Genomic DNA, 14113 nt, shown 5'->3' on the forward strand with positions numbered 1-14113 from the left:
CATAGGGGTTCATTATACTATATGCTCTGTACATTTGTATACGTCGATCAGTTTCCACAATAATGTCTTTAAAATTCTGCATGTAAAGAATTGCCTGTGAGTTGACACCTGAGGATGCAGAAACTATCAGGCCACCTATTCCCAAGCACTTTAGAAGTTCTAATTGAGGGACATGGAGTATCCAAGCAATCTCAAGCACCTGCGATGGGAATTGATAAAACAGCCCATTCTTTTTAGTCTCAATACTGCTTAGAATATAGAATATAGTTAATGTTAACTATAGGGATTTTAAAATTATTGTTTATATTATAAAGAGCTTTACTAGTATATTCATATCCGTTTCTTACAGAAAAATAAAGAATTATGTCTGCTGAAATAAACTAAGAGTTTTGAGTTTTTTCTCTGCTTTTCCAGTACTCTGTCCCTAACAGTCATAAGATGCACATAAGACAAGCTACATGCTGTTAAGAAGTATATAGCAAACAGAATGTTTTTAATGTTTGTAAAATTTATACATCAACTAAATTTCTGAAGATCAAATGATGAAAATGTCTGGTTGTCTTTGTTACACACATAAACATGCTATGTTTCTAACTATATATTTTATATTCAAATTAGGGAGCTTTTTTTAATTGCATTTTAGGTTTTGGGGTACATATGAAGAACATGCAAGATTGTTGCATAGGTACACACATGGCAGTGTGATTTGCTTCATCAATCTATGAAAACAAAATCTCAGAGCTAAAAGGGACCTTGGAAATTGTTCTGTTTAACTCTCTAACTTAACAAATGAAGAAACTGAGGGTCAGAAAGCTAAATATGATTTTGTTAAAGCCAGTTCTATTTTTAAACCACAGTTTCCTCTCAGTTGTAAAATACACTGTAAGATGTATGTCAACTTTAAAGCTTTTGAGAAAAAAATATACTAAATGTACATTTCAATAAAAAAAGTAAGGAGATGCATCCTTACTTTTCAGAGCCTTAAGACTTGGAAAGTGATGCACATTAGAACTGAAGAAATGTAGTGTACCAAAATAGTTATTCTTTAATACAGTGGCTTAAACTTAATCTCTTCAAGATACACAAAGAATTATAATGTTTATAAATGGTACACTAAGAGGGTATACAGCCTGAAGTAACCAGCCCTCTGGACTAGGCTGAGATGATCACACTGGTTAGGAAGTTCTGGTTTAAACCAACTATATGATATAGATTTTTAATTAAATGACAAACTTGAGAATTTAGGACTTTCATAATTCTCAACCATAAGCTACTTTAAAATCCTCTTATATTAAATATATATGCATGTATATATATAATAGCTATCAAAATGCTAAAGAAGGGCTAGTTATAGACATGTACAAACTCTTAAATTTAACTTTTTGAAGACTGTATTTTTCTTTCTGCCTTTTAATATGGGTCTTTCCCAATTGTCTCATAATATTTCATTTGGTCTTTATCTGTTTCCACCAATAAAGTATTTAATACAGGGCAAATACTACTTACTCTGATTCCTTTTGGTCCTGGTGGCCCTGGAATTCCATCATCACCCTGAAAAACACAACATTTTTAGTTTTTTTCCTTCAAAAAAGTCCTCAGATAACTAATTTTCAATTATAAGATAGGAAATTTAAACTACTGTAAACATCTGTGAAAGTTAGTGAAAAACTTATACACCTAAGGAAGAATCATTCAATATTGAGACTGAAAGCACTACAGTAAACTGCATGACCCACAATAAGAAAGGCCTTTATTTACTCAGAAGGAAATCGCTGACATATGAATGAAACTTTATACATGTAAAGTTAATTATGAATCATACAAATGAATGAAAGTGAAATATTGATATAGTCATTCCCCAAATCATTTGTTGGTAAACAAAATAGGAGCTGAAAATCTCGGAAGTTCCCATATTATGTCAATCTGCTTGCCATGCTGGTATAATGAGCATCATCTCTGAACTCAAATATCGGCTATTCTTGAATTTGCTGTTTTTAAATGGCTGCTTTGTTTTATAATGCACTTTCTATTGGCAGAGCTTAAGAAGGATTTAAAAAGAACCATAAACTTTCTTTTCTAGCTTCTGCTGTCAATTACATGCAAAAAGAAGCTGCCCATGTGTGTATGTTAATATATGTACCCATTTCTAGTCACAACTGCATTGCTGAGAATTTAGTTTTACCTCACTGAGTTTTCCTTAACTATTTTCTTTAAAAAAATAGAATTAAAAAGCCTAATTCTGCTCCAAGGAAAAGGAACTTTTAATAGCAAAAAACTGAAACCTACCTAAATGATCATCAATAGAGGACTGGCTTAACAAGTTATGGTTTATATATACAATGAAATACAATGCAGTTACACAAAATGAGGAGACTCTATATATATTGATAATAGGATGTCTACAATGTATATTAAATGAAAAACAAAGGCCAAACAGCGTGTTTAATGTGCTACTATTTTACAAACAAAGGGGTTTAAAGGGTGTGTGTATAACTCAGGAACTAATGGACACAGGTGATAAGGATATTTTTCATTGTATACCTTCTTAAGTTATTTTGAATAACATGAACATGCTGACTATCAAAAAATAAATAAATTTTATTTTTTAGAATAAGAAAAATATTTGGAAAATTATACGTTTAAGTATATACATACAGTTGTTTTCTATATCTTTCCTTTCATATATGAGTGTACAGATTAAAGAATAATCTCACAAGTTTTTTGATTTAGTACATATGTTAACATATATATGTACCAAAATATCCAATCACATAAAAAGTATAAAATCACCTATTTGGGGAAACATAAAATCATACTGGAAACAGAAGTACACAGTGCTTCAAATTCAGAATCCTGAAAGTTTAGAAAGCAGTTTACCTTCTCTCTTTTCAGACAATTGAAATGAAATCACAAAAAAAGGTTGGACTGCTTTCTAAACTTAACCTGCATACAAGCACACCTTTATAAACTGTTATGTTATTGTAGAATAGTCCTAGTTAACACTAAATTATTTCAAAGGAATTCTAATGTAGTTAACTTCTTTTAATCTAACAAAAATCTTTATTAAAACTGTCACCTCTCAGCAAGCATGGGGTGCAAGAAACTTAGTCCCTAATCCTAAGTAAGCCCAGGTACAAGAAATGTAACTTTTTCTGCAGATTAACTTAATTTCTCTTCCAAAACACCTATTTCTATAACATGGCTGACGTTTAATCTCAGTCCATTTGAGTTGCCACCTCATTTTCACAAGATTGTGTCTAAGTTTTGGAGAACTTAACTAGTTCCAATATGTTGAGGAGTGCAACAGTCTAGTCCAAGCTGGCATTCATTGAGTTGTTCCATGCCAATAGTCTGCATGGATTGCTGCTGAGTTGGTGGTCAATTCCATCCACTTGACTATCTCAGATATCTCTGATACTTCTGTGCTGCTACTCCTGGTTGCCCAAGAATCATTCTGTTGCTCTTGCTCTTGATATGTCATTAGACACAGGAAATTCAGTTGAATAGTCCATCTACCAAAATTGTATTCAGACATTTAGGGTCCTGCTGTTTTCTAAGTACTAAAGTTCTACTTGGGAAATTTAGCACAGGTCCCTTCTGCTCTTGAATCTAACAAAACTACCTGATGTACTGCTATCTTCCCCAGATATTATGGCCAACATTCTCCCAAAATCTAAGCATTGATTATAGTTAAGTGTTAAAAAGTATTTATGCATTTAAATTAATTTCCTCCCTTTATTGGAAAGACTACGTGCTGAGTATCCATTTGATTTCCTTAATACTCTAACAACATGATGTACCATCATTATATAAAATAATAAAATTAAGAAAAAGTGTTTTAAGCCACCTTTCCTTTCCAGGCAAATGAACAGAACTAGCCCTTTCATATATCAATTCACCAATCTACCTAGTATAGATGGAAAAGGGCACTTGGCCAAGAGTCATTAAAAAAAAAAAAACAGAAACTTCTCCGAGTCTTTGAAATTCTTTTCCAATTCCCTATCTTAATATGCACATTAAGATGCTATTCTTTCTCATGGTATAGGACAGACTGCCCACATTGCAGTCAATGGACAGAGTCCCCACAACTGACAGAATGAAACTACCTCCAGGTCCATGAGCTGATCCATGGGGCTGGAGGGTAGGGATCTAACCTATCTTCCATTTCTCCCACAGACTAACCTTGTGACCTCCACCTTACTAAATTCATTGATATGCCTGTTCCAGGTAGTTGACACAATTCTGATTTTGACAAACTACTGAATATGTCACCTATGACTGAACTCTGCAGATAAACATCTGATTGCTGTGCTGCTGAATACTGCAAATGGACGTTTCTCTAAACATGGACCATTTTAGTACCTCAGGTACCCTAACATTATTACACTGGACCTGACACATTGCCACAATTGACTCTGATACCACAGGAACAAAATGCCTCCTCAGATGTCAATTCACTCCTGTCCCATATGGAAGCAATTGAATCATCTGGGAAAAGGGACATATGATCTGCCATTGGAGCCATTTTGGTCTCGATGGTGGTGGCCATTTCTTTCTCTATTCCTGCTTCCACCTTACACAAATTTTTCAATTCCGCTCAAGTACTTTGCCCACCAGGAGGGACTTCTGGCTGGTTGATCCCCATGGTAACCAATGACTCTTATGTTCCCAGAACTGTGTGCACTCTTCTTGGGATATTATTTCTCTTGTAAAAATCAGGCTTTTAACATCCCTACCAATGTAACATACATATATAGGACATTGACAAGAGATATCCAAATATTCAAAACAGTCCCTGGCATTAAGCATATACCATTATATAAAACAAAATGAGAACTCCAAAACTAGATAGACTCTGGTTATTCAGGAGAATTGCCAGCTGGCATTACTTGCTGTCTACTCATGGGAATACTCCAGACCACTTTTCTCACTGTCAGCGTCACTCAAATAGAAAAGGTCTGCAACCTGTCTTTGACCCTTAATGAGGTCATTAATGACACTACTTCAGCTTTGGAAACAAAACAGACTAGCCTCAACTCCTTGGCCACGTAGTGTTAGCTAACCATATAGCTGCCGGCCAACTATGAAGAGGTCTCTGTGATTGCCAGCCCCCTCATTGCACCTAGATCAATGAAACTGGCAAAGTAGAACAGCCCATCATAAGACTTAAGAAAAAAGCCTACTGGCTCTCTAATGTAGATCAAACGGGCTATGGGACATCTATTACTGGCTTAGCGATAGCTAGGGCTCATGGTTACATTCAGTTCTCCAAGCAGGCCAGATCATCCTGCTTAGAATATGATTGATCATGACCATAATCTACTGTGGCCTCAGACATTATCCTGTTTTTGACAGAACACTTAAAGTCCAACCCATTCAGGTCCATGATGGGGAAGCTTATTTTTCTCACTCAGGTCTTGAAAAATCAAGGTATGGAATTGGGAGTATGGCTCTTTCTAAACACTATCTGCTAGGGCACAACCAAAGGCCTCTTGCTACCCTCCGTACAGCAGACTTGGTGCACAGCTAATGCACTGCAGTCTCTGAAGTGAGTTGCTGTCAAAGATTCAGGCTCCCCATGGCTGGCTGTGCTCAACTGCATTTCTGCACTTAAAGGCCTCTTTTGGTGGAGATCTTTTTTTTCTTTTTTTTGAGATGGAGTCTCACTCTGTCACCCAGGGAGACCTTATTATTATTATTATTATTGAGACAGAGTCTCACTCTGTCACCAAGGCTGGAGTGCAATGGTACAATCTCGGCTCACTGCAACCTCCACTTCCTGGGTCCAAGCAATTCTTCTGCCTCAGCCTCCTGAGTAGCTGGGATTACAGGCACACACCACCACGCCTGACTAATTTTTGTACTTTTAGTAGAGACAGGGTTTCACAATGTTGGTCTGGTTGGTCTCGAACTCCTGACCTTGTGATCTGCCGCCTTAAACTCCTAAAGTGCTGGGATTACAGGTATGAGCCACTGCTCCTGGCCTTGGGTGGAGATCTTCTTATGGGAGGAGAAAGAAACCTTAAAAATACTTTTTCTGCACTCTGACTCAGTACTTTTCTACTCCTAGCTCTTCTCCTTCTCCCACCCTGCCCCTGGGTCCATACAACTGCAGGAGCTTTTTGTTCTGAGCTCCCTCAGCAGTCAAATGATTTCCAACATCTGGGCTGATCCATCTGACCTTTGCTGGTGCTGCACCATGGGGACAAATAGAATAGTGGGGGAGTAAGCACTTTCTCCAGTTTAACTATTTGCTTATAATATTGCAGTAAGTAAAGGCTTGACTGTTAATTTCATTTTGGCTTCTTGTCTTAAACAGCTACTCTAACAACTGGCAGTTCAGCTCTCTCCAACTCAGCTAAGCTCTTGACAGAACTTAAGTTTGTGAAGGCAGCCAATAACTACATACAATCAACAGTATCTTCCGAAAACATCTGAATATGGCAGTAATGTTCAGTTTTTTAACAAAATACCATAAAGTACAGACTCCCCATCATTTCCATTGTTATATTTACATATTAGTTTCTGGCTATAATTCAGTAACTTTTTAGTTGATGTGACACCTATTTCCACATTTAAGATGACTCAATTCATCTGGCATTACTGGTTGGCAACTTGATATATACCTTTTGTCCCCGAGGTCCTGGAGGCCCTTCTGGACCAGGAAATCCAGGCAATCCTGGGTGTCCTTCCAAACCTGGAAACCCTCTCTCTCCCTGCAATTAAATGAGAATGAAAGGTAAGGTTAATTGTGAATTTTCAAGCACAGGCATGGTTGAGATTCAAAAAGATTACATGACTATCTAGATAAAACTTACTTAATTTAATTATCTAAATTCATAGTATCTACTAACATGGGGAAACCTGTTAAGATGTAAGGGGGGGAAACACAAACCATCTGGAAGTTATACAGTAATCTCTTTCTTTCTTGTAAAAGTAAAAAGGATATCAGAGATGAAATGATATTTAAACATACTGACATCAAGAGATTAAAAGGGAAGATAGCAATAAATCCAGGAAACCAGATCTGTAAGGGTTACAATAAATAAGTATGGAGCAGGGAAGCGTAAAAGGAAACCATCAGAGAAGCTCCCAGGCTTGAAATTAACCAGAAAAAACCTTCAGAACATCAAAACTTTTATAACGTTTTCTAATTGTAAAATTAATACTAAAAAGGAACACACATTCACTGTAGAAAACAAAAATATAAAGAAAACAACACCATTTATTCCTCTACTCAGAATAATTACTTGAATTGTGCCTCAAGTCTCAGTTCTAACGACAGCCTTTATCATCACCAGGACAGGAGGACTGCCTATCTACCAGTGAGGCCCCACCATATCTTATCAGCCCCTGTACAGTAGGATTGCCTGATGTGAATATCTGTACAGCCAAAAAGATGGGGTAGCAGAGCCAGCATGTGTACTAATGGTATTTAGATAACATATTAGAGTTAGTTAATCTGCATATAGCCAATCCTTGTAAGGGTGTAAACGCCAATACTAGGAGATCCAATCACAGAGAAATCATCATTATGAAGTTTAGGAACCTCAAAGGCTCACAGATTCCTGGCACATGCTCCAAACTACAGCGCAACAAGCAGTTCCTCTGCTTTCCTAAGGCTTGAAGGCTGTCTCTGGTCAGACCTTGTTCTGGGAACCCTGTTAGCACATCCTACCCATAGTGACAGTCTGGATAGCACCTGAGAAAGAGAAAGCATCCATATCTACTACGTGACTGACTAATGGGCCATTGAAGACACATACCTCTAGAGGTTAAGGTACAGCAGACTTTTATTTCTACTCTGAAAGAGTGTGTGTGTGTGTGTGTGTGTGTGTGTGTGTGTGTGGTAAGTACTAAGCTTAGTCTAAAATGCTTAGATGATTTTGTATTGAATAATTCAACAATCATCCCATAATAAATATAAGTACTTTGAAAAGACCACTTCTGGTCAGTTTCCACTTTCCATTTCAAAGTTAATGAAGCAAATGTTAGTCAATTAATGATAGACAAAAACATGCCTATAGTTTTGACAATAATTATTATTGACATATTACTGCATTTCTTATTTTCTAGAAATATATCATTTTGTTTTAAATAGTCATTTAACTATGATAATTTAGTATTCATCAACCTCAACACAATTGTTTTTGAGGAAATAAAGCAAGAAGAAGAAATTAAAGTTAGAGCTAGATTCCCTCAAATCATTACTGACAGTGCTAGTAGTAGAAATCTGATCACAAGTTTCAGTGAAAGAAAGCACAAGGAAAAAAATCTAGTTAGACTAGATTTTATAAGAGGAAAACAGGTACATTTTGGGATCTCAGCTAGCATTTAGAGCACATCTCTGCCAAACCTGGATGATAATACTTGAAGAAAGCCATATTTTCTCAGAAGCAAAACTGCTATCTGGCCTACAGGTAAGAGAGGACTAAGCCAAAAATTCAAAGTGGAGATGGTAAAAAGCTTAATTTTGTTGATATTAATAAAACCATATACATATAAATGATATATACTGAAATATCCTTGCACTACAGTCAAATAATGTCATGGTCCTATCTAGCAGAATGAACAATATTACAGTAAAGAAGAGAGAAGGGCAACTACTGGACAATAGCAAAGGAATTCAAAGATCAATACCAGAGCCTTTGAAAGGTACTGTACTAAGGTTACTAAGTAGAAACTATAGAAGCCTTGAGAGAGGTTGTGGTGGGGGTGGGATCCTCCACCTGATTCCTAATACATGTAGTAGGGAAGGCTGACATTTGTTGTTGCCTATTCTTTGCTACCTGTTGTTAGGCACTCGTTTAATCCTTACAACTACAGTAGACTTTACTGTAATTTGCTAACACTCACAAACAGAAAATGGCTATTTCTAAAGGTCAAACTTTAAAAAAACTGGTTTCTGCTTCCTGTCCACATTTGCATAAAATATCATTTGTATTTCCCTTTGTGGAATAATATTTCTCTCTCTCTGCCTATCCTTTAAATACTGGTACTACACTGGTTTCCTTTTTTAACCTTCTCTCTCTTTACCTGGGAATCTAAAATATCAACTACTTTTCCTACAATCTAGGCTCTCATAGACAACTGTCTCAAACAACTCCACCTGAATGCATACAAGCACCTAAAACTCAATGACAATAATAGTAACTAACATGTATTTAGTATTTTCTATACTAAGAATTACACTAAACTCCTTCCATGATTTATATTATTTAATACTCTCAATGATAATATGAGGTAAACACTATTATTTCCATTTTATATATGAAGAATCAGGACAATGAAAAATATCATAATTTTCCTAAGAACAAACTCTATGTAAACAACATTGAATTCATTTTCTACCATCTTCTCTATTCCAGGAAATAGCACAACCCAACTACCTCACAGCCAGAAATTTGTAATAACCTTGACTCACCTCCCATTACTACATTATCTAATTAATTAGGCCTTCCTCAACTTTGTATTCTTAGGGCCCAACAAAACAAATACTCAGTAAATACTCATTCAATAAATGAACTTCCTTAATGGATTAAATAAAATATATGGCATATGCTTTTGTCAAAAGTTAAAAGCATATAAGAGTTAGGGCTACGGTAAATTATACAAAGAATAACTTTTAGTGATACAGCTGTTTTACATACCATAAGCTAGTATTAAGAATGATAAAAATCTGACATACTGAGAAGTAGACTAGTTTGTGACTTAAAGGCATCCATAAAAGTGTTACCATTTTCAGAAAGCGTACTTTATGATCACAATAAGAAAGTTGCATAATCATGCAACTTTAAAACAAAAAAGTATTTAAGAATAGGTTCTCGGGGGAGGATCCAAGATGGCCATTTAGGAACAGCTCGGGATTTCAGCTCCCAGTGAAAGTGCAGAGGGTGAGTGGACGCTGCATTTTTATTGCCCACAGACTAGGCAATTCCCAGGCAGAGGAGCTCCACAGGTCACCAGCGCGGCTGTTTCGGCCAGCGCAGCTGTGCCAGCCAGCGCCGCTGCTTTGCCCCGCGCGGCTGCTTTGTCGGCGCCCTGGAGCAGCGGTTCTCCATACAAAATACACCCGTCCGGGTACCCTTTTGGCTGGCGATTGGAGTCACGGGAAGTCGCCCATTTGTCTGTTTAAAAAGGGGACTGAGCAGAGAACCAGGACAGTAGATTCCAGGGCAAAAAAAAAAAAAAAAAAAAGGGGCCAAAAACCCCAGTACCGCTGTTTAAGCCAGGGCAGTGAGTGGCCGCAGGGGAAAACAAACAGACCCCGGCACCTCTTCAACAGGCGACTGGAACACCAACTTAAAAATGGCTCTGAGGCAGGGAGCCAGGTGATCACGCTTGGCTGATCCCACCTCCACAAAAGAACAGCAACCAGAAACTCTGGATTGAGACTTTCACAGCAAGAGCAGATGAACCCAGGACGGTCCAGCTCTGTGGGGGAGGGGCGTCCGCCATTACCGAGGCAGCCCGCCACGACAGAGGTAGCCGGCCAATGCTGAGGCAGCCCGCTGTTGCCAAGGCAACCTGCCATTGCTGAGGTAGCCCACCGTTGTCAAGGCAACCCGCCACAGCAGAGAGACTCCGCCTTAACAGCGGTAGGCCACCATCGCCAAAGCAGTTCTAACTACACCCACATAAACAGGACTGCAGGGAAGTTCACTCGGCAGCTGGGTGGAGCCCACAGCAGCTCAGCAAAGCCTCTACAGGCCGACAGTGACTAGGCTGCCTCCTTGCTGGGCAGGGCAGGTCTGAAGGAAAAAAAAAAAGAAGGCAGCAGCATAACAGAAACTCATAAATAAAGCCCTAAATCCCTGGGACAGAGCACCTGGGAACAAAAAGCAGTTTGAGTTCTGCTGCAGCAGACCTAAATGTACCTGTCCAGCAGCTCTGAATGAACAACAACAGAGCTCACAGCTCACCATTTGAGCTCCTATAAAGAAGAGACAGTCTCCTCAAGCAGCTTCCGGACCCCTATATATCCAAAGAGACAACTCATACAGGAGAGATCAGATTGACACTAGGCGGGTATCCTTCTGGGACAAAGATAGCAGAAGAAGAAAACTGGTAACAACCCTTACTGTTCAGCAGCTGCTGCAGGTGAACCCCAGGCAAGCAGGGCCTGGAGTGAACCTCAGCAGACCTACAGCAGAGGGGCCAGACTGTCAGAAGGAAAACCAAGAAACAGAAATAACTTCATCATCAACAAACAGAACGTCAATCTGAAAGATTTGAGACCCAATCTGAAAGCCAGCAACTACAAAATCGACAGGTAGAAGAAACCTTAAAGATGGGAAGAAACCAGCGCAAAAAGGATGAAAACACCCGAAACCAGAACACCTCTCCTCCTACAAGGGATCACAACTCCTAACCAGCAAGGGAACAAGGTTGGAGGGAGAACGAGTGTGATGAAATGACAGAATCAGACTTCAGAAGGTGGGTAGTAAGAAACTTCTGTGAACTTAAAGAACATGTTCTAACCAAATGCAAAGAAACTAAGAACCTTGAAAAAAGATTTGACGAAATGCTAATGAGAATGGACAAAATAGAAAGGAATATAAGTGAATTGATGGAGCTGAAAAACGCAACACGAGAGCTTCGCGAAGCATGCACAAGTATCAACAGCCGAATTGACCAAGCAGAAGAAAGGATATCAGAGGTCGAAGATCAACTCAATGAAATAAAACGGGAAGGCAAGACTGGAGAAAAAAGGGTAAAAAGGAATGAGCAAAGTTTCCAAGAAATGTGGGACTATGTGAAAAGACCTAATCTACGCTTGATAGGCGTACCTGAATGTGACGAAGAGAATGAATCCAAGCTGGAAAATACTCTTCAGGATATTATCCAGGAAAACTTCCCCAACCTAGCAAGGCAGGCAAACATTCAAATCCAGGAAATACAGAGACCACCACAAAGATATTCGTCAAGAAGAGCAACCCCAAGGCACATAATCGTCAAATTCACCAGGGCTGAAATGAAGGAGAAAATACTAAGGGCAGCCAGAGAGAAAGGTCGGGTTACCCACAAAGGGAAGCCCATCAGACTCACAGCAGATCTCTCAGCAGAAACCCTACAAGCCAGAAGAGAGTGGGGGGCAATATTCAACATCCTTAAAGAAAAGAACTTTCAACCCAGAATCTCCTATCCAGCCAAACTAAGCTTCATAAGTGAAGGAAAAATAAAATCCTTTGGGAATATGCAAGTACTCAGAGATTTCGTCACCACCAGGCCAGCTCTATAAGAGCTCCTGAAAGAGGCTCTACACATATAAAGGAAGAACAAGTACCAGCTCAACTAAAGGGCAAAACACCCAGATAGCACCAAAATAGCAATATCAAATTCGCACATAACAATATTAACCCTAAATGTAAATGGACTAAATGCCCCAATCAAAAGACACAGACTGGCAAATTGGATAAAAAGCCAAAACCCATCAGTGTGCTGTATCCAGGAAACCCATCTCACATGCAAGGATACACAAAGGCTCAAAACAAAGGGATGGAGGAAGATTTGCCAAGCAAATGGAGAGCAAAAAAAAAGCAGGAGTTGCAATTCTCATCTCTGATAAATTAGACTTTAAAGCAACAAAGATCATAAGAGACAAAGAGGGACATTATATAATGGTAAAAGGATCAATCCAACAAGACGAGGTAACGATCTTAAATATATACGCACCCAATACAGGAGCACCCAGATACATAAGGCAAGTTCTTAATGACTTACAAAGAGACTTAGACTCCCACACAATTATAGTGGGAGACTTTAACACCCCATTGTCAACATTAGACAGATCAACCAGACAGAAAATTAACAAGGATATTCAGGATTTGAACTCAGACCTGGACCAACCAAACCTAATAGACATTTACAGAACTCTCCACCCCAAATCCACAGAACATACATTCTTCTCAGCACCACATCACACCTACTCTAAAATTGATCACATAATTGGGAGTAAATCACTCCTCAGCAAATGCAAAAGAACAGAAATCGTAACAAACAGTCTCTCAGACCACAGTGCAATCAAGTTAGAACTCAGAATTCAAAAACTAACCCAGAACCGCACAGCTTCATGGAAACAGAACAGCTTGCTCTTGAATGTTGACTGGATAAACAATGAAATGAAGACAAAAATAAAGATGTTCTTCGAAACCAACGAGAATGAAGACACAACATACCAGAATCTCTGGGACACATTTAAAGCAGTCTCTAGAGGAAAATATATAGCAGTAAGTGCCCACATGAGAAGCAAGGAGAGATAAAAAAATTGACACCCTATAGTCAAAACTGAAAGAGCTAGAGGAGCAAGATCAAAAAAACTCAAAGTCTAGCAGAAGACAAGAAATAGCTAAGATCAGAGCAGAACTGAAGGAGATAGAGACACAAAAAACGCTTCGAAAAATCAATAAATCCAGGAGCTGGTTTTTTGAAAAGATCAACAAAATAGACAGACCACTAGCCAGATTAATAAAAAAGAAAAGAGAGAATAACCAAATTGATGCAATAAAAACAATCAAGGGGATATCACCACAGATTCCACAGAAATTCAAACCATCATCAGAGATTATTACAAACAACTCTATGCACACAAACTAATAAACCTGGAAGAAATGGATAAATTCCTGGACACTTGCCTCCTCCCAAGCCTAAACTAGGAAGAAGCTGAAACCCTGAACAGACCCATAACAAGGTCTGAAGTTGAGGCAGCAATTAAGAGCTTACCACCCAAAAAAAGCCCAGGTCCAGACGGATTCACAGCCGAATTCCACCAGACATACAAAGAGGAGCTGGTACCATTCCTTCTGAAACTATTCCAAACAATACAAAAAGAGGGAATTCTTCCCAAATCATTTTATGACACCAACATCATCCTGATTCCAAAACCCGGCAGAGACTCAACAAGAAAAGAAAACTTCAGGCCAATATCCATGATGAACATAGATGCAAAAATCTTCAATAAAATACTGGCAAGCCGATTGCAATACCACATCAAAAAGCTTATCCACCATGATCAAGTAGGCTTCATCCCGGGGATGCAAGGCTGGTTCAACATACGCAAGTCTATAAACATAATTCACCACATAAACAGAACCAAAGACAAAAACCACATTCT

The 14113-nt window shown here is 38.5% G+C and overlaps 1 protein-coding gene across 4 annotated transcripts in view; it reads right to left on the minus strand.

Moving 5' to 3' along the window:
- COL4A5 (collagen type IV alpha 5 chain) overlaps nt 1-14113 on the minus strand; it is a 265691-nt gene that overhangs the window by 132401 nt on the left and 119177 nt on the right. For all 4 annotated transcript variants that reach the window (XM_032250872.1, XM_032250876.1, XM_032250873.1 and 1 more), the window contains exons 3-4: nt 6627-6716; nt 1507-1551 (exon numbers count right to left, since the gene is read on the minus strand). In XM_032250872.1, the coding sequence (XP_032106763.1) occupies nt 1507-1551; nt 6627-6716 (135 nt within the window). The remainder of the gene's footprint in view (nt 1-1506; nt 1552-6626; nt 6717-14113) is intronic.

The sequence above is a fragment of the Sapajus apella genome, unplaced genomic scaffold (assembly GCF_009761245.1).
Source record: "Sapajus apella isolate SASKATOON/1434 unplaced genomic scaffold, GSC_monkey_1.0 scaffold73, whole genome shotgun sequence".
NCBI lineage: Eukaryota > Metazoa > Chordata > Mammalia > Primates > Cebidae > Sapajus > Sapajus apella.